This window comes from Palaemon carinicauda, chromosome 19, assembly GCF_036898095.1.
Source record: "Palaemon carinicauda isolate YSFRI2023 chromosome 19, ASM3689809v2, whole genome shotgun sequence".
Classification (NCBI taxonomy): Eukaryota; Metazoa; Arthropoda; class Malacostraca; order Decapoda; family Palaemonidae; genus Palaemon; species Palaemon carinicauda.
The window spans coordinates 9422629-9450227 of NC_090743.1; the positions used below are offsets into that span (position 1 = coordinate 9422629).

The 27599-nt window shown below is 35.0% G+C and overlaps 1 protein-coding gene across 4 annotated transcripts in view; it reads left to right on the top strand.

The window, feature by feature from the left end:
* Window positions 1-27599, top strand: part of LOC137658435 (uncharacterized) — a 92980-nt gene that overhangs the window by 25812 nt on the left and 39569 nt on the right. For 2 of the 4 annotated variants that reach the window (XM_068393147.1, XM_068393146.1), the window contains exon 2: window positions 5752-7857. The exons of the other annotated variants lie outside the window; for them this stretch is intronic. In XM_068393147.1, coding sequence (XP_068249248.1) covers window positions 5752-6198 — 447 coding nt within the window. In that variant the 3' untranslated portion in view covers window positions 6199-7857. Of the gene's footprint in view, window positions 1-5751; window positions 7858-27599 lie in introns of those variants that run through there. 4 annotated transcript variants of the gene reach the window in all.

Below are 27599 nucleotides of genomic sequence, written 5' to 3' on the forward strand. Positions count from 1 at the left end.
ATACCAGTCATGGCGTCTGTCACTTTAGCTGTGTATGAGAAGGTAGGTGGTGGTGACTGCGGTGTTGATGGTAAAGTTCACGATTCTGGATTAAGAGGTCAAGTAACTTGAAGTGCGGCGGTAAAATTGTGAATGCAAGAAATTTATATTTTGTAACAGTGGATTGCGATTGAAATGTCAAATGAATAGCATTTGCTTTAAACACATAAACGCACTTTGTATGTCTACACTAAAACACAATCAATTCACAGCACAATGAATCCCCTCACAATGTCAAAATTCGTCCCTCGACGTCGACAGGACCTCGAAGTTGGATGTCCCTTCCAGAGTTATTGAACCATGGACCCAATTCGTTAATTTCATGGCCAACTCGGTGGCCAGCATAAAGACAAGTTATCTGCACCATGAATGGAAGAAGCGCCGGCAGAAGAAATCCAGAATGAGATTCCAGGACGGGAAAATGAGATTCCAGGACGGGAAAATATCGTAGGACGACCGAGAAAACTTTCCCAACGGAGCTTTCCCGCCTTTACCCCGCCCTTTCCATCGTGTCGCTTATAATGTTTTCCAGACATTGGGCTCCGGTCTTCCACTATTGCTAGGCACGCAACCGTTAGTGCCACACGCACTATCAATGAATTGGAGTTTTCGATCCCCTAATGGCACTGACATCCGAGTATGAGCTGTCTTTCCGGTTCGATTACTTCATTTTGCAATGAATTCACACGAAACGAACTTTAGATACTTAGATAGTACGCTAGGGCAAGACGAGCTATAGTTTCATCTAAATACAATATCGTAGATATAAATAAATAAAAAAAATCAACAAAAAGGCGATTTACCCTGAAATAATAGATAAAACTAACATTTACCATTATTTATTATTATATAAAGAAAAATTAGAAATAATTACTTCTATCGTAACTATGGATAGTTTGTTTGCGTTTAGTTAATAGTATTACACTCAAACAAATAAGTCAGGTAATTATGACAGAAGTATTTATCGTTAGTAATGATAATATAATTACTGTAACACCCAAAATCAAAAGAGAAGAGTTATTACCAAATTATGACACAACCGATGAATCATAACCATACCATTCATATTTTTTCCTCACGAACCATTATTAAAAGCATGACTAGATTCTCTGACAATGAAACCCACTTTATGCAATAAGTGAAACATTGCCGGAAATCTGTTTTTTTGGTAAGTAGGTGCAATGAGTTCTGGCTAATCCTTCATCTCTCTTTCTGGGGAGAATTACAGAAATACTTTTTTTTTTAAACCTCTTTCATTTTCATGAAAATGATCCAAGACCTGAAAATATATACATCTGGGATGTAAACCACTTCATCCATTTTCTTATTTTTTAAGTATCTGCAATTGATTGATATTGTATCAATTATTGCACCGAATGACTGAGCACGATTGCTTGCATTGTAATTGGTAGAAACGTATTCCTTTTTTTTTATTCTTCAACTATTTATGCCTATTTCTTGGAGGACCAGGTGAGAAGAAGTTAAGCAAATATCTAGGAATGCGTAATATAGAACAGCAATACAATTAATTCTTTTTACTTTATTTATATGCTATAAGCCTGTAAACACCCCATGTGACAGTTATCTGGCAAAAAAGCTTCTCCTATTTAGATATGTGTTAAGAGAACTTAACACATACCGCCAATCCCATTGGCCCACCGCTCCCAAAAATTGGCTGTGGATGAACAGCCATGTTTCTATAAAAGTGGGAGCGAAGTGTGAGAAGGTCTTGAGGGCTATCTTAAAAGGTTGTACAGCTTTTATAATAAGTAATGACCCTAGAGCATGTAGGAAAACAGCGAGGTAAGTTGTACTGCTTGGAATTAACGCTGTACTTCCTAATAAAGAACTCAAGATTGGCATTGCCAATCCCACCGTATATACGCAGCATGAAATGCTGATGACGCCCAGACGAATCTTTAATCTAAAATCTTTTTTATCTCATTTACTCCTTAATGGTTTCGAAGCGTATCCTGCGTTTTCCTTTCCATACATTTACAAATATATTTTCTTTGAACTGCATGCTTCATGGCTCTTGAATCCCCGTGCATTATGAGTCATCCAAATATGGACAAATGCTAGCTTGTGACTGAAGGAAAGTCCTGCGTTGCTCTCTTTTTTTTTTCTACTTGACTCAATTTATGGTTATTTGTTCCATTCTAGTTCCTCGATGGTCCAATAGCAAGATTTCAAATTATATATCGATTTTACGTAGCATTGACCTAGATATAAGACTATCACAAGTCAGGAGAGTAGAGTATATTTATTTGTAATTTCATGACTTTTTCATATATTTACATATACATATATATATATATATATATATATATATATATATATTATACATATATATGTATGTATATATATGTATATACTGTATATATATATATATATATATATACATATATAAATATATATATATATATATATAAATATATATATATATATATATATATATATATATATATATATTATATACACACACACACATATATATATATACATATATATATATATATATATATATATATATATATATATATATATATATATATATAGTGAAGTTGACAAGAAGTTACGAAAAATCAAATAAAAATATACGCAAGTCTTCTACCTTACTTCTTTTACAAATTTTATTCTGTCCACTCTAATTTCTCTTTAGGATTAAATTACTGTATACCTATAAATATATTGCCCTTAATTAAGGAATTGCTGAGGACACCATGAATTCATATAAAAGCCAATAACTTTCTGCTAAACTTGGTCTCTTCCACAATACTGCAGACAGAGATGGGAATCCTATGAATATTAACTGGAATATAGTACATACATAGCATTAAATTTTAGTCGATCAACATTACAGTACGTTCAATACATGAACTACTGTTAATAATTAATAGATGCCATTTCTCCTAGAATTTCAAAATTAATGTTCGATAAGTTATGAATTAAAATTTTCAACAATTACAAGAGCATGGTAAAACCACCCGAGTTAGGACCCAGAGCAAATTTACAGGAAAATCTCTTCCCCCCCCCACACAAAAAATAAAATAAAAAATAAAACATCTTCCCGCTCACAAAAAAGGGAAGAAAAAAAGGAAAAAAGAATAAAAAGAACACATGAAAATTCCCCCCAAGTAAAAAAAAAAAAAAAAAAAAAAAAACCTGTAATCACTCTCAATGTTCCACAAACCTAAGAACATCTCTCTAAATTTAGACCGTGATTCGTATAACGCTGTGAGATTTAGAAATTAAGTTCGAGGGTGTTTCTAAATTGCACGAGGCTTCCAGGTGAACGTAGAAATCGATGACTTAATTCCAAGAAGTGATCCAGTTGTCATAATTCAGTTCGGAGCTTAAACCGATAACTTTTCCACCTCCACATGACGGTAGAAGAAAAAAAAAGTCTCTCGAAGAAAATATATAGTAGATAATTGTCCTTACTTACATGAAAAATACTTATTAGCATGGCCTACAATAAAATTATGTTCAAGATATATCTAGTTAATTGGCCCACAATGCTATTTTGGTAAAATCAATCATATTTACCCTAGAGTCAAAGATAGATAGATAGCAATTATTATTTGTAGTAATGATGCTAATCACTAAAATACTCATAGTGCAATATTCTGGAAGTGACCATACGCAAAAAAAAAAAAAAAAAAAAAAAAAAAAAACACCACCAAATTCAAATTCATTATATAAATCAGAATTATTCTCATTTCTTACAGCAGTTCCTTAAACAAATATCTAATCTGGTTTTACATAGCAATAGTTTTAAGTTAAAATGATTTAACATGTAGAATCCTTCCATCATTTTCTCCCATCCTATCTCTGCCTGTCTAGACTGTCAAACGCTGTCGGACCATCTTGCGAGCTATTTGAAAAAGACATACTGTATATAAGCTTTTTAGGAATGAACAAAATATTAACCGCTAAACTAATACCAAATAAAACGCAAACAGTCTTCCAGCGTTACCTTCCTTTCCATAACTTTCGTGGACAAATCAATGAAAAGGTAACTCGCTCCTCTCGTCTCCTTGAAAGTAGCTCATACTGACTCTGATCTATAACGTAACCTTAAATATAACTTAAAAAGAAAACTCTGTTACAATTCCCGCTTGGATGATCGATGTGTCATCCATTATGAATCGGACAAGAGGCTTCGTCAGGTGGAGCCAATCTGGAATGATGTTTATTGGGAGTCAGTAGGAGCCACTATCAGAGAAGACCGTTGGAGGGGGATTTCCAGACAATTTAAAGATTTGTTGCACCATGATTCAAATTCCTGGAATTGGAATTGAAATCTTGGAATTCTGGAACTAGGAATTTGGAATGGTAATAGTCAAGGAAACTGTTCGTGTTTTTTTTGGACATGGCATAGGAGCAGTGAAAAGGGGTAAAATTATATTTATATTCCATGATTTGGTTTTTATTCAAATTTTGATTACTGGTATTAAGTCACAAAATTACGCCTGAAAAATGTGCTTGCATGTATCCATTTTATTTCAGTAAATTACAATAGAGTTCTGGATGAGATAAGTTTGCAAAAAACAAGGTATATTTATATTTTCCTCATTTATATTTACTGGAATGCATCTAATTTGATTTCTAACTTTGCTAAGGGAAGAACTGAGAAAAGAGAAGGGCATATGTTACTTTCTTATTTTCTTCTGATTATGTTTGATATTTACGTAAATGTAATTATGATTTTTGACCAGAGCCTCGTATTTTGTTTCAGCTTTTGATCAAATGTAAAAAAAAAAAAAAAAAAAAAATCGTAAATTAAAAGGCAATGTTATAACTATCATTATAAAACAGAATAGTGTCTAACTTGAAGAATTCAGAATAGAAGTAAATATGATACATTTTAAAAACTTATATATAATCTAATTAGAGAAGAAAAAAAAAGACAAAACTTCCCTCTTTCAATCGTTAGAAAAAAATATAGGATATGCACGAAAAAATTTTTCCCTTAAAACTAAAACTTGATCAAATTCAAAAGTTCCTATTCTAAATTAGTTAGTAACCAAAACTGTAATTAGATTGAAAAATATAATTCCATATAACTGAAATATTATCTATATTTAATAAAGACTACCATATATTCGTCTTAAGTTTTCGTCAAAGAAATTGTGCCAATTTCAGCAAAGAAGTTTTAAAACTTGAATGTTTTTATAAATGTCTTACTGGAAATCAGATAAAATTCTAAAGATGGAGAATAATCAAAGCAAGGAAATAACATCACATTATTAGTATAATTTTATGTCTTAATATATCTCTTTAACCACTCTAAGATTGACTCAACAATTAATATAATTTTATATCTCAATATATCTCTTTAACTCCTCTAAGACTGACTCAGCTTTCAATAAGATTTCTAAATATCTAATATTTGAGTTGTTTGAAATTGGCATGAAGTGAATGAAATTTGAGACGATTTTTGGCTAAATAAAATCCATGAGTACTTCAAATTTATACAAAGTCTAGGATATCTTCTTATGATTAATTTTTTTTTTTAAATTTATGAACAAGACAATATTTCTTTTCTGTCTTTCACTATAGGGATCAGAATTATTCGTATACAGAATCAAAATTATTTGCATAAGTACTACTAAAATAATAAACATTTAATAATATATCTCTGTGAAGGTAAATAATTCACCACAACATCTATTTAAACCCTTTTTTCCATTTGTTTTCCTCCCACAGATGAACGACAGCAAGGAAGCAGAAGCCCTCTGCAACAACGTGCAGAACCACCGCCAGCAGCTCCTGAACCACCAGCAGGAGATCGACAGGGACCTGGAGGCCGGTTCCTGCAACGACGAAGACGACGACGAGACCCGAGAGGAGGGCGAGGGAGAAGAGGGGGAGGATGGCGAAGAGGGGGCGGACGGGGAGCACAAGATTAAAGAGCAGGAGATCCCGGCCATCTACAACGTAGAGCCCGGGTGCACGGCGCTGGGCTGCTACTCAGCCATCATCACCTTCATCGTCATGACGCTGGGCATCGTGGCTCTCCTCATACATTCTTCGCCGCCGAATGCCCGAGCGGACAATTTCAACGCCACTGACGGTCTAAATTTGAGCGCCCTCAAACCTCCTCCTCCTCCTCCGCCTCCTTTAACGACATTAGCACCCGACCTCTTCGAATAGCCTTTCATATAGGCTGGGTTGGACTTCAAATCTCAAAAAAACACAAATATTACTAGCTTTAAGAATAATAACTATATATTAAAAAAAAGTGAAAGCGATTTAATGCGTCAATTTGTTTAGGGTCTGTCTCCAATGGAATACATGATGGCAAAATAAGAATGGGAGTGAATAATTTATGCTTTCCGAAGATAGGTAAAAAATGTGGTCTGTTGCCTCAGTCGGTATCCAGTCGTTTCCAATGGTTTTTTTGAATCTCTACTGGTAACCAAGATACGTCACACACCAAAAAAGCTGTTACTTTAGTAGTGATTTGCTATTAGCATTATTCTTACATTACTACATCAATCAACATCTATCTATGGTCTTTCATAGCGATTCAAATCATTCATATATAGATAATCAAAATAATAAGTCAAAAACATCAAATCCTGTCAGTCATACTTTTGCATGAAAATCTCAAAAAGTTTTGTAGGGTTTTTATATTTATTTAACAACTTGGGATGAATATATAATACCTTCACTCTAATCTAGCTTCTCAAAGCATACCGCACAACACTAGAAACAAATAGAAAGAATTTGAGAAAAAAAATATTTGAAAATATTTTCGTATTCTATATTAGACACTTCACCAAAGTTCCTTTTTCCACTTTCCAACTTCAATGTTTCGAACTTTGTTATCGTTTCCGATATGGACAATAATATTTGTTATTTAGTCTCGTAAGACAATGAAATACTCAAGAAAAAAAGGTTGAAAATGTCTTATGCGTTGTTGTTTGTGAGTTTTCAAAAGCCTGTTAATAGTTGATAATTTTATGTGTATAAATTAAGTTAATGTTATTGTTTATGCAATCATTGTTAACGGAAATCCGAGCCTTTAAGATATGGGTAAAATATCACCTGCATTATCAATAGTATATACACTATTTTGTTATGGTTATCACTTGATAGTGAAAGATGCAAGGATAATTGTGCATTTTTATTTCTCATTGTTAAATACTCAAATCTAATGACGCTATCGCAATCCACAGAGACGAACTATATTGCAATAAGAGGACTAACCTAAAAACATATTTCTATGGACGAGCAATCATCCTAAAACCAAAACGTAATTTTACAACCAATTAAAAAAACATTGAGTTCTGTCAGGCATTTTAAGAGAAGCATTACTGAAACGTGTTATCAAATTAGATCCAAATGGACGGGAATATATTTCAAATGCTGGAAAACTGGACCCCAAAAATTCCATGCAACAAGTTCCGTTATCAAATTAAATCTAAATGGACGGGAATATATTTCAAATGCTGGAAAACTGGATTCCAAAAATTCTATGCAACATAAGTTCCTTTATCAAATTAAATCTAAATGGACTGAAATATATTTCAAATGCTGGAAAACTGGACTCCAAAATTTCCATACAACATAAGATTCCTTTATCAAATTAAATCTAAATGGACTGAAATATATTTCAAATGCTGGAAAAACTGGACCCCAAAAATTCCATTAGTTCCCTGAGATTACAGCCAGTCTTGATTTTGACATTTTACTGGATCAAGCGAGATTGAATTTTCGTTTGTCTGATAGCCTGTAGTAATATGATTTTAATCTGCATCGTTTGGAAGTTTAAAAAATTAGCAAAATCGTTATAAAATACTCTGCATAATTTTTTTTTTAAATTATCATCACGTAACATTGAAGTTAAAAGAAGATATATTTTACGTTTTGGGTAAAATGAAGCAATTTTTAAAAAATTGGGATAATCTGAAATGGATTTTTTAAGATTAACTTCTATTCCCACCTTATTTTAGGCATATATATATTTCTAAATTGTAATGGAAAGACAAACACGACAATTATTTACCATTTAAAACCCCAGAAAGTTTCACAAATTGCATAGAAAATGACAAAAGGTAATTGAAAATCAATACTGTAGCACATCGGCAGCCATTAAGCGTTAAATTTTATGAACAGCAAAAGCATTCGGTTACATTATTCTCACTAAAATCTGTCAACTTTATCCCATCAAAACGTAATGCTAGCAATAATATTCTTTCGCATATCAATGTGATCGATATCATCATTATGCAATAAATACTCAAGATCACAATGATGATCTGGTGTTTGTAATTTCTATGTTTCTTAAATGTCGTCATACTTAACGGTATGAATAGCAGATGGAATTTCTAAAAGTTTGGAATTTTTTTTTCAAACTATTCCCGTAAGATATAAAAGAGGAGAGGTAAAAATAAAAGTAATTGCGATGTAACAGATAGCAGAAGGAATTTCTAAAAGTTTGGAATTTTTTTTTCAAACTATTCCCGTAAGATATAAAAGAGGAGAGGTAAAAATAAAAGTAATTGCGATGTAACAAACAGCAGAATGAATTTCTAAAAGTTTGGAATTTTTTTTCAAACTATTCCCGTAAGAGATAAAAGAGAGGAGAGGTAAAAATAAAAGTAATTGCGATGTAACAAATAGCAGAAGGAATTTCTAAAAGTTTGTATTTTTTTTTTTAAACAATTCCCATAAGAGATAAAAGAGGAGAGGTAAAGATAAAAGTAATTGCGATGTAACAAAAAAAAATTAGCTATCTTCCGGCATATTGCTCCAAGATTTTGAATCATGCATTAAGTATGGGATGTTTATCGTGTGACATCACTTCATTCGATATTAGCAATAATAACAATAAGGGCTTTTTGATAGCGCGTCGTTAAATGAGGTCGGAAAACGGAACCGTTTGATACAGCCTTCCCACTTATGGAAGGCGTTTTCTAATAAATCAGGTGAAAATCTAAATGGAGAAAGTGGATTTCTACTAACTAAATGAGCGAGCTCCACGCTGAATATCAACTCAATAACAAAAAAACTATGCATCAATCTCTGTTATTTATGAATATACTTTGTCCGCAACGTGAAATAATGTTTTGTTTTTGTTGCCGCAGACGTTCGAGAACTATTTGCCTCTTTTGGAAAATACTCGCAACTTTACAGAACAAAATCATCTCGTATCTTCTTAGGGCATACTTTGATCATCTTATAATTGTACAACTCATCTTGGTTACTGACGGATTTTCTTACATCCTATATGGTGTCATCACTCATACACAGTGCACAAGAATATTTCTTTCGATATCCAGCACTCACAGGGGTAAACTTGAGAAGGGACTAGTATTTCTTGACAATAAAGAATATAAATACATAAAGAGGGACTTATAGCAGTGTATATATATATATATATATATATATATATATATATATATATATATATGTATATGTATATATATGTATATATATACATATATATATATACATACATACATATATATATATATATATATATATATATATATTATATATATATATATATATATATATATATATATATATATATATATATATATATATATATATATATACAAAGCATGAAGGTATGCAAAATTCTCATAGGTAACAATATCTGGATAACATTATACCATTATACCTCAAGCTCACGCGACGTAAAAAAAAAAAAAAGGTTCCATTCATATATAAAACAAAACAAAAAACCTACCAAATAAAAACAATCGGATCAACCTCGAGTTTCCTGAAACCCAGGTTTAAAACGAAGAAATCCAACTCCCTTATCAAGCGTCCCATTTTGTCATCATGCACAAACCCCTTTCAAAGACGACACCACTACTCGTAGGGATTATGTAAATGCTTGAAAATCAAAAGATAACCGTTTGTTGTGTATATCAAAGTTCCAAGTTATCTATTAATGTCAAATACAACGAGGCTTGTGTGTGTGTGTATGTGTGAAGTGTTGTGAGTAAATGATATAAACGTGTTCTTCTGGGTCCCACTGGTGCTCTCAATTACGTTGTGGAGGTATTTCGGGGAAGTTCGAGAGAGAGGGGACGACTCGAAGGAAAGAATTCTCAATTAAATGTCTGATTTTAATCCAAAGAGTCAGATATGTAATGCGTTTTGTTTAACCTTTTTTCTTGTAAATGTTTTATTTGAATTTATATGTTCGTCATATGCTCATTAACCTAAAGCACCTTTCACGTATAAACTACTTTAATCTTTGAGTTTGTAGTTTATTTTACAGGTTCTCGGCACTACGATGCCTTTTCTTCATGAAGGCTTAATAGCTGAAACCTTGAAAAAAAAGGCAATACAAAAACAGATAACATTCATTAGGCGACAAATACACCTATCCGAGTTTAGACAACTACAAATTATCATTGAATCCGATTTATAGGTGAAACAATCTGATAATTAAGGAGAGGGAAGGGTTTAAGGGGATTAGACTACATCATGAATTGTTTAAGCCAGTTCAAGAAGTTCTTTCCGTTAAGTCGTCCCTTCTTTTTACTGTCCTCTCTGCCTCAAGCCATCCGGGTATTATACTAGTTTGCTCACTCAGCCTTCCTTGATCTCATCGCTTCTTATAAGATTAAGTTGTTGTTATAAAATGACACAAACCATCCTTATCGCACAATCACGGGAGTTTTTAACTGTTTAAGAGTTTGAAATATTAATCGTCCTTCTACTTTCTAACTCCACATTCTCTGTATCTTTGTCACCTTACTCTCAATCCTCGACTCCTTAACCGGATTCTTAGCAGGGAGTTGGTGCCATCAAAAGGGCGATCAGAGATACTTTTATATAACGTGTTTAAGGAGGAAAAGTGTCTCCTTGCATCCAACTGGGTTAAAGACAAATAATCCCTTCCAAACATATTTTCTTTCTTCGGGCCTGAAGTAGATATGGGCGTAATATTGCCCATACCGTCGGCCTTATCTCGTATATCTTAATATTATGCCCCAAGACGTCCAATTCCTTGCATCTCTGTAACTTGAGATAAAAAGGGAGCTCATGTTCCATCCTATACTAAAGTCAATTCTTTTTAGTGAGGCAGATTTGCAGAGACTCCCAGGGGTACCCTTTTAGCTTGGAAAAGTTTCCCGCTCGATGATTGGTTGGACAAGATAATTCTAACCAATCAGATAGCAGGAAACTTTTCCGAGCTAAAAGGGCACCGCAGCGAGTCAGTGCAAATGCGCCTCATTAAAAACAACTGAGTATAGAGTCGTCCAGTTTATCACGAGACTATCAAATAGTGAGTCTACATATTTCTTATATTTTCCATGATCGAAAATATCACATTTGCGTTGACTGGGATGATTGATACAGATCAACATCTATTTGCAACTGCTAACATTAAAACAGTCAATAAAAATAGAGTCATAACCGATACAACCATTTATATATCCGAGTCAAATGATCGCTATTTGCCTTTAATATCAAAATAGTTATCAAAATCAAACAAGTGTCATTGGTAGGAGTAAGCAATCGCCCATATAGTTGATATGCATGTTATTTTTGACACTAAGTGTAGCCTTCACAATATGAAACAGTCATGATGGATTCAGGATAAATGTATGTTAATATAAAAAAGTTTCACTCGCGAATCTTTACAAGACAATCATGGTTATTTTTTACGATTCCAAACAAAACAAGAATCAATAATGACCAGAAAAATATATGAAAACTTGTTAAATGAATGAAATAACAAATATCTGCCATTGCAATAAAATCAAATATAATTTCGACGGTTACATACATATTACTATTGTGATTTTATTCTTGTTCAAGTACATTTCTTGAATTAAAAACGAATATACAAATATCATATGCATTACATATCCTTAGATAAAGTCATTTAGTATGACATTGAGCATAATGAGCAACAAAATAAATAAATCCATGAACAAAAATCCCTTTCGATGGCACCTTCTCCTAGCGTTCCACCATGAACAAACACTGCAACTATTCCGTCTTTTCCACCAATATTTTTGATATATTGAAACTTTTTAATGACGTTCGATTTGTTAAATTGTAAATATTTTCACAGCCATAATTTAGGTTTAATTAGTTATAATGTACATATTTTACATTTAAGGTTCTTCACCAAGCCGGCCTAAGAAAAATAAAAATAAAAAGGAGTATTCTCTGTGTTAATGAATGTCAGATCAGTTGGTTGACTTATACAGCGTGGAAGTATGTTGAACAGTTATCTGAAGTGGACGAAGTGAGAACATTATTTTGTAATTCCCTTCCTCTACCTTTTTTATATAATATTACACTTAGCTGACTTCGCTAGACACATCTAAGAACTCTCTTCCATACACTCCCTACGCTCAAGTATGATCCGTGCTGCTTATTTCTATTTAATGTACTGTATAATGTACTGTATAATGCAAAATGCAATACCACTAGGAAAATTGAGAAACGTACAAGAAGGTAACGGTTAATCAAACCACTTAGAAGTTCAAGAGACTGAACGTTTTATTATGTATCAAATGGATATATATATATATATATATATATATATATATATATATATATATATATATGTAAAAATATATCTATACATATATATATATATATATATGTATGTATGTATGTAAAAATATATCTATACATATATATATATATATATATATATATATATATATATATATATATATATACAGTATATATATATGTAAGTATATATAAACATACATATATATATATATGTTTATGTAAATATATATATATATATATATATATATATATAAATATATATATATATATATATATATATATATATATATATATATATATATATATATATATATAAAACCACTATTGAAAATGACAATACTTTCAACAAGAAAAGAATTCTCGAGTATAAAAAAGGTTCACTGCTTACATGTAAAACAACCAAGAGAGCTATTTTATGCTATGGAAAAGGTCTCAAAATAAACACATAAAACATCAGGTATAGAATAATCATTTTAACTTTTTGGGGTTTACAAAAACTTGTAATATCATCAAGCAGTCACTTTCCCCCTCGTTCCTCTCCCCCTCCCCTCCCTTCTACCCCCTCCCCTCCCTTCTACCCCCTCCCCTTCCCTCTTTTCAACTGCATTTGCAGAAGCTTTGTATCATAATACGTTTGTTAATAAATACCGAGAACACTACGCGGAGTGATTTTTCCATTCCTTAAATACAGGTTTTTAGGTAATAAAATATTTATACTTTGTGATGTTTCACCTCTTATCTCTCAGATTCATTACATACTTGTGTATGTACTCTGTGATATATATATATATATATATATATATATATATATATATATATATATGTATATATATATATATACATATATATATATATATATATACATATATATATATATATATATATATATATACACATATATATATATATATATATATATATATACATATATATACATCTTATATAATGTATACATATACATACATACAGTATACAAATGTAAAGATAATTTGAGCTAGAGTTTGTGTTAAAAAAAGGTTGTTACCGGAAAAAAGTGAAATTGAAGAAAAAATATATTGAACAAATGCAACTTATACTAATATAAGGAAATGGAGAAATGCAGTCAGTAAAGAATGCCATGTTGTATAGATAGAATCTTTAGTATTTATTTTTTTGTTATTACTGATGAATGAATCATGACGATGTAAATTAAAAAAAAATTCGATGACAGTTTATTAAATGCCTCTTGACGATGTAAAGAGAGAAGTTAAAATAAAATTCGATGACCGTCTAATAAATGACTCTTGACGATGTAAAGAGAGAAGTTTAAACAAAATTCGATGACAGTTTATTAAATGACGCTTGACGATGTAAAGAGAGAAGTTATAACAAAATTCGATGACCGTCTAACAAATGACTCCTGACGATGTAAAGAGAGAAGTTAAAACAAAATTCGATGACAGTTTATTAAATGACTCTTGACTATGTAAAGAGAGAAGTCAAAATATAATTCGATGACCGTCTAATAAATGACTCCTGACGATGTAAATAGAAAAGTTATAACAAAATTCGATGATCGTTTAATAAATGACTCTTGACGATGTAAAGAGAGAAGTTGAAAACAAAGTTCGAATATGAAATTTTTTCGTAGTTAGTGGGAGTGGTTATTCAATTACTGACTAGGGTGTGGAAGGTATGTCTACATGGCGAAAAGATTTCCAAAGGAATGGATGAGATAAATATTTGTCACGGTACAATTATTTAGGTTGTTGTTGTTGTTGTTGTTGTTCAAAGCATACTTGGTTTCGTACAGAATAAATCAAATGGTTCATACATATACTAAACGAATTTATATAGAACAGACAGACCATTTTGGAAAAGGAGAAAAGCTTTACTGACAAAAGACAAGTCTAATGAAATACAGATGAAAAACAACATAAAGATATACATATCAACAATTAAATGTGTACAATAATAAACAGAAGTTGAAAACGTGTAGATGCCAATATACCAAAAACAAGAAAAAACAACATGAAACAGAGACACAATTAACAATAGGTTACTTTCCATATGAAAATTGCTTGAGGGGATAAAAACAAAAGACCATCCAACGATGGAATAAATCATAATTATAATTGTTGTGAAAAGGGTAAGCATCTCTATCTATATATTCCTTTTGAAGATAGATAGATATATCACTAATATTTATTGAATATTTTTTAATGTCCTGGAAAATTTTTGAATAGAAAATGAAAAGGAGAGGAAACGTTGATTTCACGAGCAAGTAACGGCAGACATTTTAAAAGGGATTTTGTTAAACCCCAATCAAATCTGTAGTTTAAATACGAACTAAATTACATGTACAAATTGTTTTCATAATTTTCTTAAAGGAAATACAATATTTGGTAAGAAGTGGTTCAGAATGACAGGTACCTTGGAAATGAACGTCACACGAGACTCATTAATTTAACCCTTTTTTTAGATTAACAATTTCCCATCACAACAAATGGACGGACTAAAATAGTTAAGGGCAAAGAAGGTGAAAAAATAATATAGCAATATGATGTATAGAAACATTCTGAATAATAAGTGAGAGAGATGCCAGAATGCCTTTGAACTGATAAATTATTGCTTCAATTCTAAATGAGAGTGCTTGATTTCATATCTTGGTGATAACCAGATTTGTGAGTAAATTTAGAGTGAAATGAAAAATTGCATGTGGTATAAACAGACCAAAATCATTCATGACACATGTGAAATGCTGAGTGTTACGGATGACGAGAATGGATAGAATGTTTATTAACACCAATTATAAGCTTTACTATGTGAAAAATTTATTGGGAACATCAATCTTTAATCAAAAGTCTAGTTATATGGAGAGGAAATTGTAGTCTTTTGTCTTAATATATTTTGATTTCTACAAAATCCTTATTACTATAATTTCCATATAAAACTAAATTAAACATGATGCCTAACTATTTTAAATCATATGGTTACAGAAATAATACATGAACGAGCATTTTGCTCTTTAGAAGGTAAAATTACGTATTATAAAGAAACTTTGTAAGAACAAGGAAATTTTACAAAATGTATTTATAAAAAAATTCTGAAACGGTTTCGGTATTCAATATGGGCTTTGTCAGCTTATTTTCTCTAAATTTGAAAGTTTATCTAGTTCAAACATTTTAAAAATTTCTTAAAACTTTGATGTAAACTTGAGGCATACTTTCAAGACTGCATGTCTTCCCTATTACTGAAGCTCTGGTGTCTTACCTGAAAGGCTTCTACTTATAAAATGGCGAAGAGCTCACCTACTCTCGAACTCTTATGTTTAAATTTATTCAATATGTAGAAGGATCCTCGGTGAACTATGCTTTCGTATGTTTTGCAAATTCCCCCAGGGTGTAATTGTGGAGATCCTCCAAGAAAGAATTCGTGAACATTTGTTCTTGAAAGGAGACTACTTCAGCTTTTTTTTATTTCGAACAAAGCCTTGCTGGTAAGATCACTAGAACCTGACAGACTGACTGACAGACTCTTGTTGGAACAGCATAGCTTAAGATGGATAGAAAAGTTTTAAGCATTTGGAAGATTTTTGGAAGGGGTAATGAGCAGGAGAGGACTGAACATCCAGTATACAAAGAATTGTATGCAAAACATGGAAGAATGATAATTAGGTAATGCTGAGGGCATTGAGAGTATTTACAATAGAAGATAAAGTTATTGAAAGCGATTGAAATTATCTAAGATGGAAGTCAAAAATTGGTTAGAATAGGTACAGTAGACAGGTGGTTGAATTGGTGTTTAAAGTCGGATGCAGACAAGGATTATAATTCTCCATGGCTATTTGATATCTTTACAGAGGTAGAAGTCAAAGAAAGGGCGGTGGGTGATGATGCAAAGTTATAACTTATGATTGGAGTATGGAATGGTTACTGTTCAAAGATGACAAAACCCTAAGTAGGGATGAAGAGACTGTAGAAACTAGTATATAAGAACCTAGTAAGTAACAAAAAGCAATGTCATGTTGGTAGATAAAAACAAATATAAAAGAAGTTTTAATATTGAAGGTGGAAGAAAAAAAAACCGATTTGCATAAATATTTTGGAGTAAATATAATAGATGAGGAAAGTGGCGAGTCACAACAGTTGAAGTAATTCAGTTAGCACTGTGCAAAATATTTGGAAGAACCTCCAATTGTATATAGATACCTATGATGGAAATTGTAGAGGGACTGTTAAGCCAACTTTCCTTTATGGAAGTGAAGAGTGGATGCTGAATATATATATATATATATATATATATATATATATATATATATATATATATATATATATATATATTTAAAAGGTCCAAGTGGCTAAGATGATTTTTTTGCTAAGTAAAAGCCTTGTAGGAGGAATTGAAAGGGGGAGAAATAAGGAGATAGGTAGAATTAGTAAAAGTTTTGTGCGTGGAAGAATGAATCACAATATTTTGAGATGGTTCCGTCATGTGGAAGAAATGGACGAAAATAGTTTGAAGAAAAGGATGTATAATCCGGAAGAGTTAAGAAGGAACTGACGATAACCTTAGAAAATGTGGATAGATGGAGTGAAAGAGATACCGATAAGGAAGTAGCATTGAGGCCCTAGTAATGTTTCCTTAAAACATTTCGCATTTTGTTACAAGACTTGGTGTCTCGTTGGAAATCTGGTTTAGGAGCCACTTACCACTGGCTTGGCTTCTTCAGAATCCAAGATGGACGCCTTACATTATAAAAATCGAAAAGTTGTTATAACTTCTGATCAAAGCACAATAGCTTGGTGATATTGGTGTCTATATTTATGTTTTCTAAGGTAAAGGAATCCTATTATGAAGTTATCTTGACAATTAGATTTTGGTGACGAGAATCCAAGTTTACATATCTCCACTATATAATAAATAGCAAGCGTTTGGATATATATATATATATATATATATATATATATATATATATATATATATATATATATATATATATTGTATTTCTTTCTTGACACGTCCAGCGGCATTGCCAGACGTATAAATTCAGTCTCTCCACATCCCTCGGGTAGAAGGGAGAGGGGGTAGTCATATCGTGGTGAGAGAGGGCGTGTGTGTAAAACTTATCTAAATGATGTAGCTGGCAATTTTGACAGGTTGCATACACTAGTGTATATAGCCTATATACAAATATATATATATATAAATATATATATACTTGAAGTTAGTAATCAGGAACCTAAGATATCCTAGTTTTCACAGGTGACCACGCCATCTACAAGATAGTGGTGGACATCACCTTCCATCAACCAGAACTACGAACATTGTAGAGATGCTTGGTGGAACGTATTTCATCATGGATTTTGTTGAGTGTGTCGAGACGTTCATGACTGAGAGTGACTTAGAGGAAGTGAAAATAGCCTAATTTGGCTCAGCTGATAAGATGTTACAAGGGAAGAAATCTACATAGAACGTAAGGGCACTACGGCTGCTATCAAGAGCTACTCGTCCGATGATTGATGGATGATCTCAACAAATTTGCTGCTCAGAGCTATACAACTAGATTGTGGGTAAACATCATCATCAAACTTACATTTCTTATGATCACATGAAGGGGACTGCCTATGCATGTGTAAACAGCAGAAGCTATGATACTGTACTTTTTCATTGACCACAAGTGCAATTATTCCAGATATGGTCTCTATTTTGTGTGCTCGGAGACCTGGATAGACCCTGAGCTTTTGAATTGATTCTGCCATAGAAAACAGCTATTGCACCACATAGCTGATCTTTACAATGGACAATGGATTGATATGTTCATAGAGACCAACTGTATGAGGAAAGGGCCTGGACCTGGTGACATAATTGGAAACACAGAGTCCTCAAACAATGGCAACATAGGTGTAAGGTATGGATGTAATCATGACTCTAACTGATGAACTCAGATGTCTGGTAAAAAAAAGTGCTGGCACATGATGCACAAAATGGAATCTGCAAGCTGGATTCTTCAGGATGGAAATGATCAAAAGTCACTATCTGCAACTCTGGAATCATGCACTGACCCGTCATAGATCATGAGGCGATCTACACTGATGTGATTGCCTCTTCAATGAGCCGGTGAGATCTGAACTTGCAAAATGTGCTTGACACCAAGTTGGCTGCATACCCATGTCAAATGCAATTAGCCATGAAAAAAATCACACAGAAAAAGGTTCTAAAGTTGAAGCGTCAGATCACTGAAATGAGGGTCTAACAGCCAGGGTGGTAGATGAATCAGCAGTTCTTTGAACACTGAACTATCTAGTACATGGAACTGGTGAGACATTTATATCAGGCTTCAAAGCATGGCTCTTCAAGTGCTTAGCTGAAGCTGATGTGTACTTACTTTGTGTGATACTTCGATTTTTCAACAAAGGTACCACAAGGTTTACCCTAACAAAAACTCCCTGTGTCCACCAGCTTGATGGCAAGACACAACTGCTTGCTAAAATATGTATTTTAAAACAGCGCAGCTCATAAAAAATGGCTGAACTTGCATATTTAAGAACTATGGCTGCTAACAAGAGCTATTCATCCAATGACGATGGATGATCTCAAAAAATTTCTTGGCGATTATGCCGCTCAGAGCCATATGACTAAATTATGAGTAAACAACATCATCAAAACTACATTCCTTATACTGATAAGATGGTATGTGTAAACAGCAGAAGTTATGATATTGTACTTGTTCACTGCCCACAAGTACAGTTATGACAGATATGGTCTATTTTATTTGGTCAATGACCTGGCTAGACCCGGAGCTTTCGAATTGATTTTTCCGGAGGGAATCGTTACTGAACCACATTGCTGGTCTCTACAATGGACAATGGATTGATATGTTCATGGAGAACAACTGCATTAGGAAAGGGCTTGGACCTAGTGGCATAATTGGAAACACAGAGAGTCCTCAAACAATGACAACATAGGTGTAAGATATAGATGCCATCATGACTCTGACTGGTGAACTTAAGCAGATGTCTGGGAAGAAAGAGTGCTAGCACATGATGCACAAAAAGAAGTCTGCAAGCTGGGTTCTTCACGACGGACGTAATCGTAAGTCACTAACAGCAACTCTGGAATCATGCAGTGACCCGTTGTAGATCATGAAGTGATCTACATTAGTGACTCAGCGAGATCTGAACTTGCAAAGTGTGCTTGACATCGAGTTGGCTGCATACCCCTCTCAATGTTTAAGGCTGATAGTCAAATGTAATTAGCCATGGAAAAATCCACACAGAAAAAGATTCCCAAGGTGGAAGTGTAAGAACACTTGAATAAGGGTCCAACAGTCATGGTGGTTGAGGTATCAGCAGTACTTTGCAACTGAATTAACCAGCACATGGAACTGATGAGACATTTATATCAGGCTTCAAAGCATGGCTCTTCAAGTACTTTTCCGAAGCTGATGTGTACTTTTGCTTTGTCTGATACTTTGATTATTACACAAAGGCACCGCAAGGTCTACCCAAGCAAAAACTTCCCGTGTCCACCAGCTTGATAGCAAGATATGACTGCTTGCTAAAATACATATTCTAAAAGAACTTAGCTAACAAAAGAAATGGCTGAACTTGCTTATTTGTATATAAATCTTAAGTAATAACAGCTTTTTGCAGAATGTGACACATGAACACAAGCTAGTTGTTTCTGCGGCTCAGGCCGCAACCTCATAAGTCTCCATGGGTTACACGACAACCCAACTTAATCTCGCATCAATACAGGAAGACGACATCATCATTACTCAACAAGCAAACCATCTTGCAAAGGACAACTCAAAAGTTTTGCATTATAGCTATATGTGAGGACACTTACATATTTGCACTTCTTTTATACTTTTACTCAAATTAGAAACTTTGGACCTCCCAATTATGCAATCTACAATCAATTATTGATGTTACATTAACCTAAAGCAAATTGCTTGCTGATATCCGAAGATCATGCCTGAAATTTTGGCCTTGTATGCTATAAATGGCTGTAATACTGTTATTGCTTCCCATGGAACTGGCAAAACCAAAGCAATTGTTGTGACACAAAAGGTTATAAACTAGATCAGCTCGACCAACCAACTGCACATTTTGACAAATATTGCAGTAGGCAATGAAATTCAGGTGAGCTTGTTATGGCATCTCAACAGAATTATCTTCTATGGTCGAGATCCATCAGGAGGCAGAAGACTGAAAAACCATGACAGTGCTAAAACTTTGTAGCCTACCACCGACAACTGGGGCATTTGAGCAGGACAATTGCACAGCTTGTAGCTTGTTATATTGCCCTGACTGAATATTTACCTCCTTTTGACCCAGCAAAACAAGGAGGGGAAAGAGATGACATTAATAAAAAGTCTTGTCCCAATAACATGAAGAAGAGAGTTAGAATACATACTTAAACTGGTCATCTGTGGGAACAGCCAACCAGGCAAAGGTTGGAGAATTGATTTTACGGAATGCTAGCTACCCTTTACAATGTCTTGTATTGTGTCAACCCCTTAAGTATGAAATAAATTGCAACACATGAGGCTGGAGAAGCAGATGAAGAAAATTATGAAAATCTGGATAATGATGATTAACAGTGTGACAGATCTATAAACATTTATTTTTGTGATGAACTTATATCATGAACTATACTTATTTTTTCCCCAGAAAGTCTTGTGCAAATATTGTTCAATATACGTGTATTTGGTATAGTAGTCCAGCTTTGTGAAATTATTTAGTTCATGTCCAATTGTATGTTTTATTTAACAATGTATATCATATAATAATATCTTTGTATCTTAGAAAAGACAATCCCTTCTCAGATTGTGCCTCTTATAGTAATATCCTATAGTATACTGTATAATTTTCAATTAGCACCTTTCCTCTAAACTTGGATTTACATCACCAAAATTGACCTAAAGGTTAAAATAACAACAAAATTAGATTCTTTGACCTTAGAACCATACATATAGACACCAGCATAGTATTGTACTTACAGCAGAAGTTATAACAACTTAACGTACGGCTGCCATCTTGTATTCTGAAAAAGCAAAGCCAATGGCACGTGACCACTCAGCCAAATTTTCTACTATACATCTAGTTCTGTTAAATAAAAAAAAGTTAAGTAGGGATTGCAATGTTCAGGGGCTCAACCCCGGACTAAAGGGACTTGATAACCATGGAGAGCTAGAGTTTGTGGGGGGGGGGGGCTATGACATTTAGAGATAAGCTCCAGGTAATCTGAACGAACGAACGAACGATCAAACAAACGAACTAGCGAGAATACTTGCAGGGGAATTCATTGTATCATTGATGGTCAATGTTGTAGGAGAGACCATGATCCTCACTCACCCTTTTTGCAGAAGCAAGAGCAAGGAGGGATACTGTCTTGAGGGTAAGGTCTCGGTCTGAAGTGCAATGCAATGGTTCGTAGGGAGCTTTCTTCAGAGCACAGAGGACGTTAACCACATTCCAAGGAGGAGGTCTCAACTCCGGCTGAGGGCAAGATAACTCAAAGTTCCGTATGAGCATAGACAATTCTGCCAAGGACGGCAAAGGAACCTCTTTCAGTCTAAAGATCTGGCTCAAGGCTAAGCAATAGCCTTTTACCACTGAGACTGAGCAGAGTTTTTCCTTTCGGAGATACAATAAAAACTCGGCAATTAAAGGAATAGCGGCAATGAAAGGAGAGACACCCTTTCCACTACACTAGCCCCAGAAGATGCCCCACTTCACCTGATAGACAACGATACAGGGCTTCTTGAGGTACCTGAGCATCTTTTCCTGGTTGAAAAAAAAAGCCTCTCTGAGTGAAGAGATGGTGGATAACCTCTAGGGGTAACATCGCAGGGATGCGACTCCTCTGTGGTATATCTTCACGTGAGGTTGACGAAAAAGGTCATGTGAGGGGGACAACGCCCTCAAAACCTCCATAGGAGCAGTAGAAAGTCCTAATATCACTTTGCGTGTTGCTATAGTGGATCTATGAGTGTCATAATTAGGTTAGATGAGGATTTCACTTTCTCCATCTATCTGTGTCTTTCAGTAGAGGTTGTCCGCAAGGATGTTCTTGCCTGGAATAAACTGGGGTTTAAGTGAGATCTGCTTGTCCTCTGTCAATCTCAGAATCTCGACAGCTAGATGGCAGAATTGCAACGAAAAAGCACCTCCTGTTTGTTCAGGTAAGCCACCAATGCAGTGTTGTCCCTCATCAGCACTACTGATTTACCTGTAAGGAGAAGTTGGATGTTTTGAAGGCTAGAAAGGCGACCTTCAATTCTACGAGGTTCATGTGGCTTTAACGATTGGTGCCAGACTATGTGCTGAAGCAGATGAGTGCACCATCCCTCCTGTAATGCGTTCATGAAGTGCTTCATGCCCGGAAGGGGGGAAAGAAGGAGGACACCTTGATGAGGATTGAAGTCTTGCATCCATTATCATAAGTCCTTCCTGTGTGTCGGTTCTATCAGGACTGGTTTCTCCAGAGAATTCATAATTTTGGGACCAGGTGTTCACATTGGGTAATAAGCATTCTAAGAAACCTATGTGCCCCAATAGTCGCTGCCACAGATGGGCTAGCAGCAACATCTGCAAGAGAAAGGGGAAAAGTCAATCCTTTGATCTTTTACATACTGTTCTGAGATGAAAATATCTTTCCCATTCGAATCGATGTGCATTCCCAGGTACACCAGATCCTGATTTGGTTGCAGAGATAACTTCTTGAAATTTACCATGATCCCCAGTTCGTGGCAAAACTCGAGAAGCATGTCTTTGTGTAGGAAAAGGGTCTCCACCGAATGCGCCAGAATCAGCCAGTCATCCAGATAGCGGAGGAGATGGATGCTGTTGGCGTTGGCTCAGGCTGAAACTCGTGTGAACACTCTCGTGAACATCTGAGGTACTGTTAATAAGCTGAAGCACAGCATTTGGAACTAGTATAACCTACTGTGCAGATGGAATCTCAGGTACTTCCTTGAGGAGGGGTGACCCAGAATCTGGACGTACGAGTCTGTCAGTTTCACTGTGATCATAAAGTCTCCTGTCTGACCATGGCAGCAGTCTGCATCCTGAATGCAGTTGGATGGATAATCTCGTTCAGAACAGAGAGATCTATGACTGGTCTCTAACCTCCAGAAGCCCTTACTACAAGTAAGAATTGACTGAAAAAGCCTCAGGATCCATCTACAACTTCTTGAAGAGCACCTTTCTCTAAAATCAAAGAGACTTCCACCTGAAAGGCAATGTCCTTCACCAATTCCTTGGTGAGGGGTGGGGGACTTGACAGGTGACAAATCAGGGGACGGGAAAACTGGGGAAAGGTACAACGTACCCTGTACAAAGGACACGTACTGTCAAAGATTCGGGTCCTTGGCTCTTCCAATGCTGTCACCCGAGTTGGTGGTATTGCAGGGAAAATGCAACCCCCCAATTGCGGATAGTTTTTCTTGTGTGTTGCTTCTGCCTCCCCTATCTCTGTAGCCTTTCCCTTGAAAGGATTGTCTCGGTTGGGAGGTCTCTTGGTGATATTCTGGCCTATTGGAAACGCCTCTGCCTGACGATCGCCGGACAAGGGTGCAAGTCCCACACAAGCTCAATAGTTTCCTGTAGGGTTTGCATCCTCACCATCCTTGAGAGCTAAGGATGATGGAGGGGTTTCGGGGAGCCCATAGATCTACTTGTAGGGTCATCAGCAGCAATTGCCTGGCACTCCCTGGTCCTAGCTTGGATGGAGATGGGGCTTGGGCGCTGATCATATGTATATTTAGTCAGTTTCTATGGCTTTGTTCTATTATCTAGGATAGTGTCAATGTCCCTTACCCCTGCCATTCATGAGCAGCCTTTAATGGTCCATCCATGAAGAGGCCTGAAGGGTTGCCATTTAAAATCTCTCCATCACTAGGGCGTCGCTTGAAGCAAAGGCGACTGGTTGCGAAGCCAACTTACACAGGGACAAGCCTTGGGTCATGGCCAATACCCCTCAGTCTATTGACAGGGGATTAGGAATATCCGTCAGAATATCGTAATATTTCTGCTGTCTGACAAACAGAGGAGGAAGTATTCTCAAGGAGTTGTTTAGTTTGAGGAAGTCCTTCATCACAGAAATCTGTGATTCCACCTTCCTTGGGGAACCCTCCACCAGTTTAGACCCATTAGTTCTGGGAGCAGTGCAGAGTAGATCTAAGGATGTGTTCTCACCTTCTGGAGTGGAGTGAGTGAGTTCTGCAATGCCGTTGACTTTGTGGATGCAAGCCAACACCTGCAGGAAGATGGAGACAGCCTAACAAAGTTTAGTAGTTGGAGGCTTATGGTTGGCTACCAAGAGTGATATATCTCTCTTGATAGCTCGATTGGTAGAATCCCTGCTGGCATGGTTTCAGCAAAGAGGCATAGGTTCAAATCTCTATCTCTCTTGATAGCTTGATTGGTCGAGTCCCTGCTGGCATGGTTTTGGCTAAGATGAATAGGTTCGAATCTCTGCCCAGCCAGCAGCATTTATCATACAAGAATTTCCAGTGTATTTATATTCCCAAAGATAGAATTCGATAATAAATGCCATTGTGGTTGATATTTACATTGATTTAAATCACGAGTGATAGTAATATATATATATATATATATATATATATATATATATATATATATATATATATATATATATATATATATATTTCTGTATGCGTATGTATTTATATATATACTGTATATATATATATATATATATATATATATATATATATATATTTATGTATGTGTATGTATATATATATTTATGTATGTGTATGTATATATATATATATATATATATATATATATATATAACAACAAATGCAGCCCTTTCTAGTCCACTGCAGGACAAAGGACTCTGACATGTCGTTAATCATGTCTGGGGTTTAGCCAGCTATCACCACCACGCTGGCCAATTGCGAATTGGTGGTGGTGGGATACTTTAGTCTAATCCGTCACAGCATACCAACCTAGTATGGGTGACCCTGGCTAGTAGGCTACAGCTTTGCTGATCATGGTGATACACAAACCCTTTCAACACGTGCCATTCCTTTGTATACGACCCTAGGGTTATTGGTGCTAAATGGTTAATATTCCAAGAAAAATTAAGAAAAAATTTCAAAGGTCATGAAACTGATATCTGCCAGTTTCAGTCAGCAGGGAGCAAAAAGAAGCTGAAGAAGTTTAAAAGTAGGCATGGCAATGGTAAAGTTGTGGCCGAATTGGAGACAAAATACATTTGTAGTTTTCAGAAGATGACCTGGTTGGTCGTTAGTCTGGATATTTATCATTATCCCTTTAGATTGTTGTTGGTAGAACAGCTGAGCTTCCTACTAAAACTAATCAGGGTCGTAAGAGTTTTAGCTACTAGTTATAAATATCAAGAGGCCTGGTTATGTAAGCGTTGAGGCAAAAATATAACCAATCAAAAATTTACCCACTTAAGCATAAAAATTTGGATATTTCAAGTCCATGAGTCTTATAACTGTTAGTATCATGAAATTTCCAAATTTTATAGTGTATGTGAATAAGATGACACTAAGAGACATGGGAAAGAACAGCCGGAACATTAACTGCCGATTGGACTTCAGAATGACTGTTAAAAAAAAAATAAACATTCAGTCTTCAACATAGCCGAAGTTAGAGTAAATGGTGTAATCAACTGTACATATTGGATTTCAATTGTAAAATCAATATGAGGTAAGAATGACATAGAAAATGGAAGTTGAGAAGACAATAAAGCACTTTACTTTCATATAAATATGGTTTTGGTTTAATCAGATGTACAGTTAACCGGATGTAAAAAGTAAATATCAGGAAAGGTTGAAAATGGCATATGACGAGGTGAGAGTAAGAGAAACTGGTAATTTAGAGGAGGAGTGGAAGTTAGCAAAAGAAAATTTTGTTGGGATTGCAAGTGATGTATGTGGCAAGAAGGTGGTTGGAGGCAGCATGAGGAAGGGCAGTGAATGGTGGAATGAAGGAGTGAAGGTAAAAGTGGAAGAGAAAAAGAGGGCTTTTGAAGAATGGCTGCAGAGTAATAGTATAGAGAAGTATGAAAAATATAGAGAGAAAAAGGTGGAAGTAAAGCGCAAGGTACGTGAGGCAAAGAGGGCAGCTGACCTGAGGTGGGGTCAGGGACTGGGTCAGTCATATGAAGAGAATAAGAAGAAGTTTTGGAAAGAGGTGAAGAGAGTAAGGAAGGCTGGCTCAAGAATTGAAGAGACAGTGAAAGATGGAAATGGAAGGTTGTTCAAAGGAGAGGAGGCAAGGAAAAGGTGGGCGGAATATTTTGAAAGTTTGCTGAATGTTGAGGATAATAGGGAGGCAGATATAATTGCTGTTCCAGGTGTTGAGGTGCCAGTGATGGGAGATGAGAATGAGAGAGAGATTACAATAGAGGAAGTGAGGAGAGCACTAGGTGAAACGAGAGTAGGAAAAGCATCTGGTATGGATGGTGTGAAAGCTGAGATGTTGAAGGAAGGGGGTGTGACTGTACTTGAATTGTTGGTGAGATTGTTTAATGTGTGTTTTGTGTTGTCAATGGTACCAGTAGATTGGGTCTGTGCATGTATTGTACCACTATATAAGGGCAAGGGAGATATGCATGAGTGTTGTAATTCAAGAGGTATTAGTTTGTTGAGTGTAGTTGGAAAAGTGTATGGTAGAGTACTGATTAATAGGATTAAGGATAAAACAGAGAATGCAATCTTGGAAGTACAGGGTGGTTTTAGAAGAGGTAGGGGTTGTATGAATCAGATTTTTACAGTTAGGCAGATATGCGAGAAATATTTAGCAAAAGGTAAGGAGGTGTATGTTGCATTTATGGATCTGGAGAAAGCATATGATAGAGTTGATAGGGAAGCAATGTGGAATGTGATGAGGTTATATGGAGTTGGTGGAAGGTTGTTGCAAGCAGTGAAAAGTTTCTACAAGGGTAGTAAAGCATGTGTTAGAATAGGAAATGAAGTGAGCGATTGGTTTCCGGTGAGAGTGGGGCTGAGACAGGGATGTGTGATGCCGCCGTGGTTGTTTAACTTGTATGTTGATGGAGTG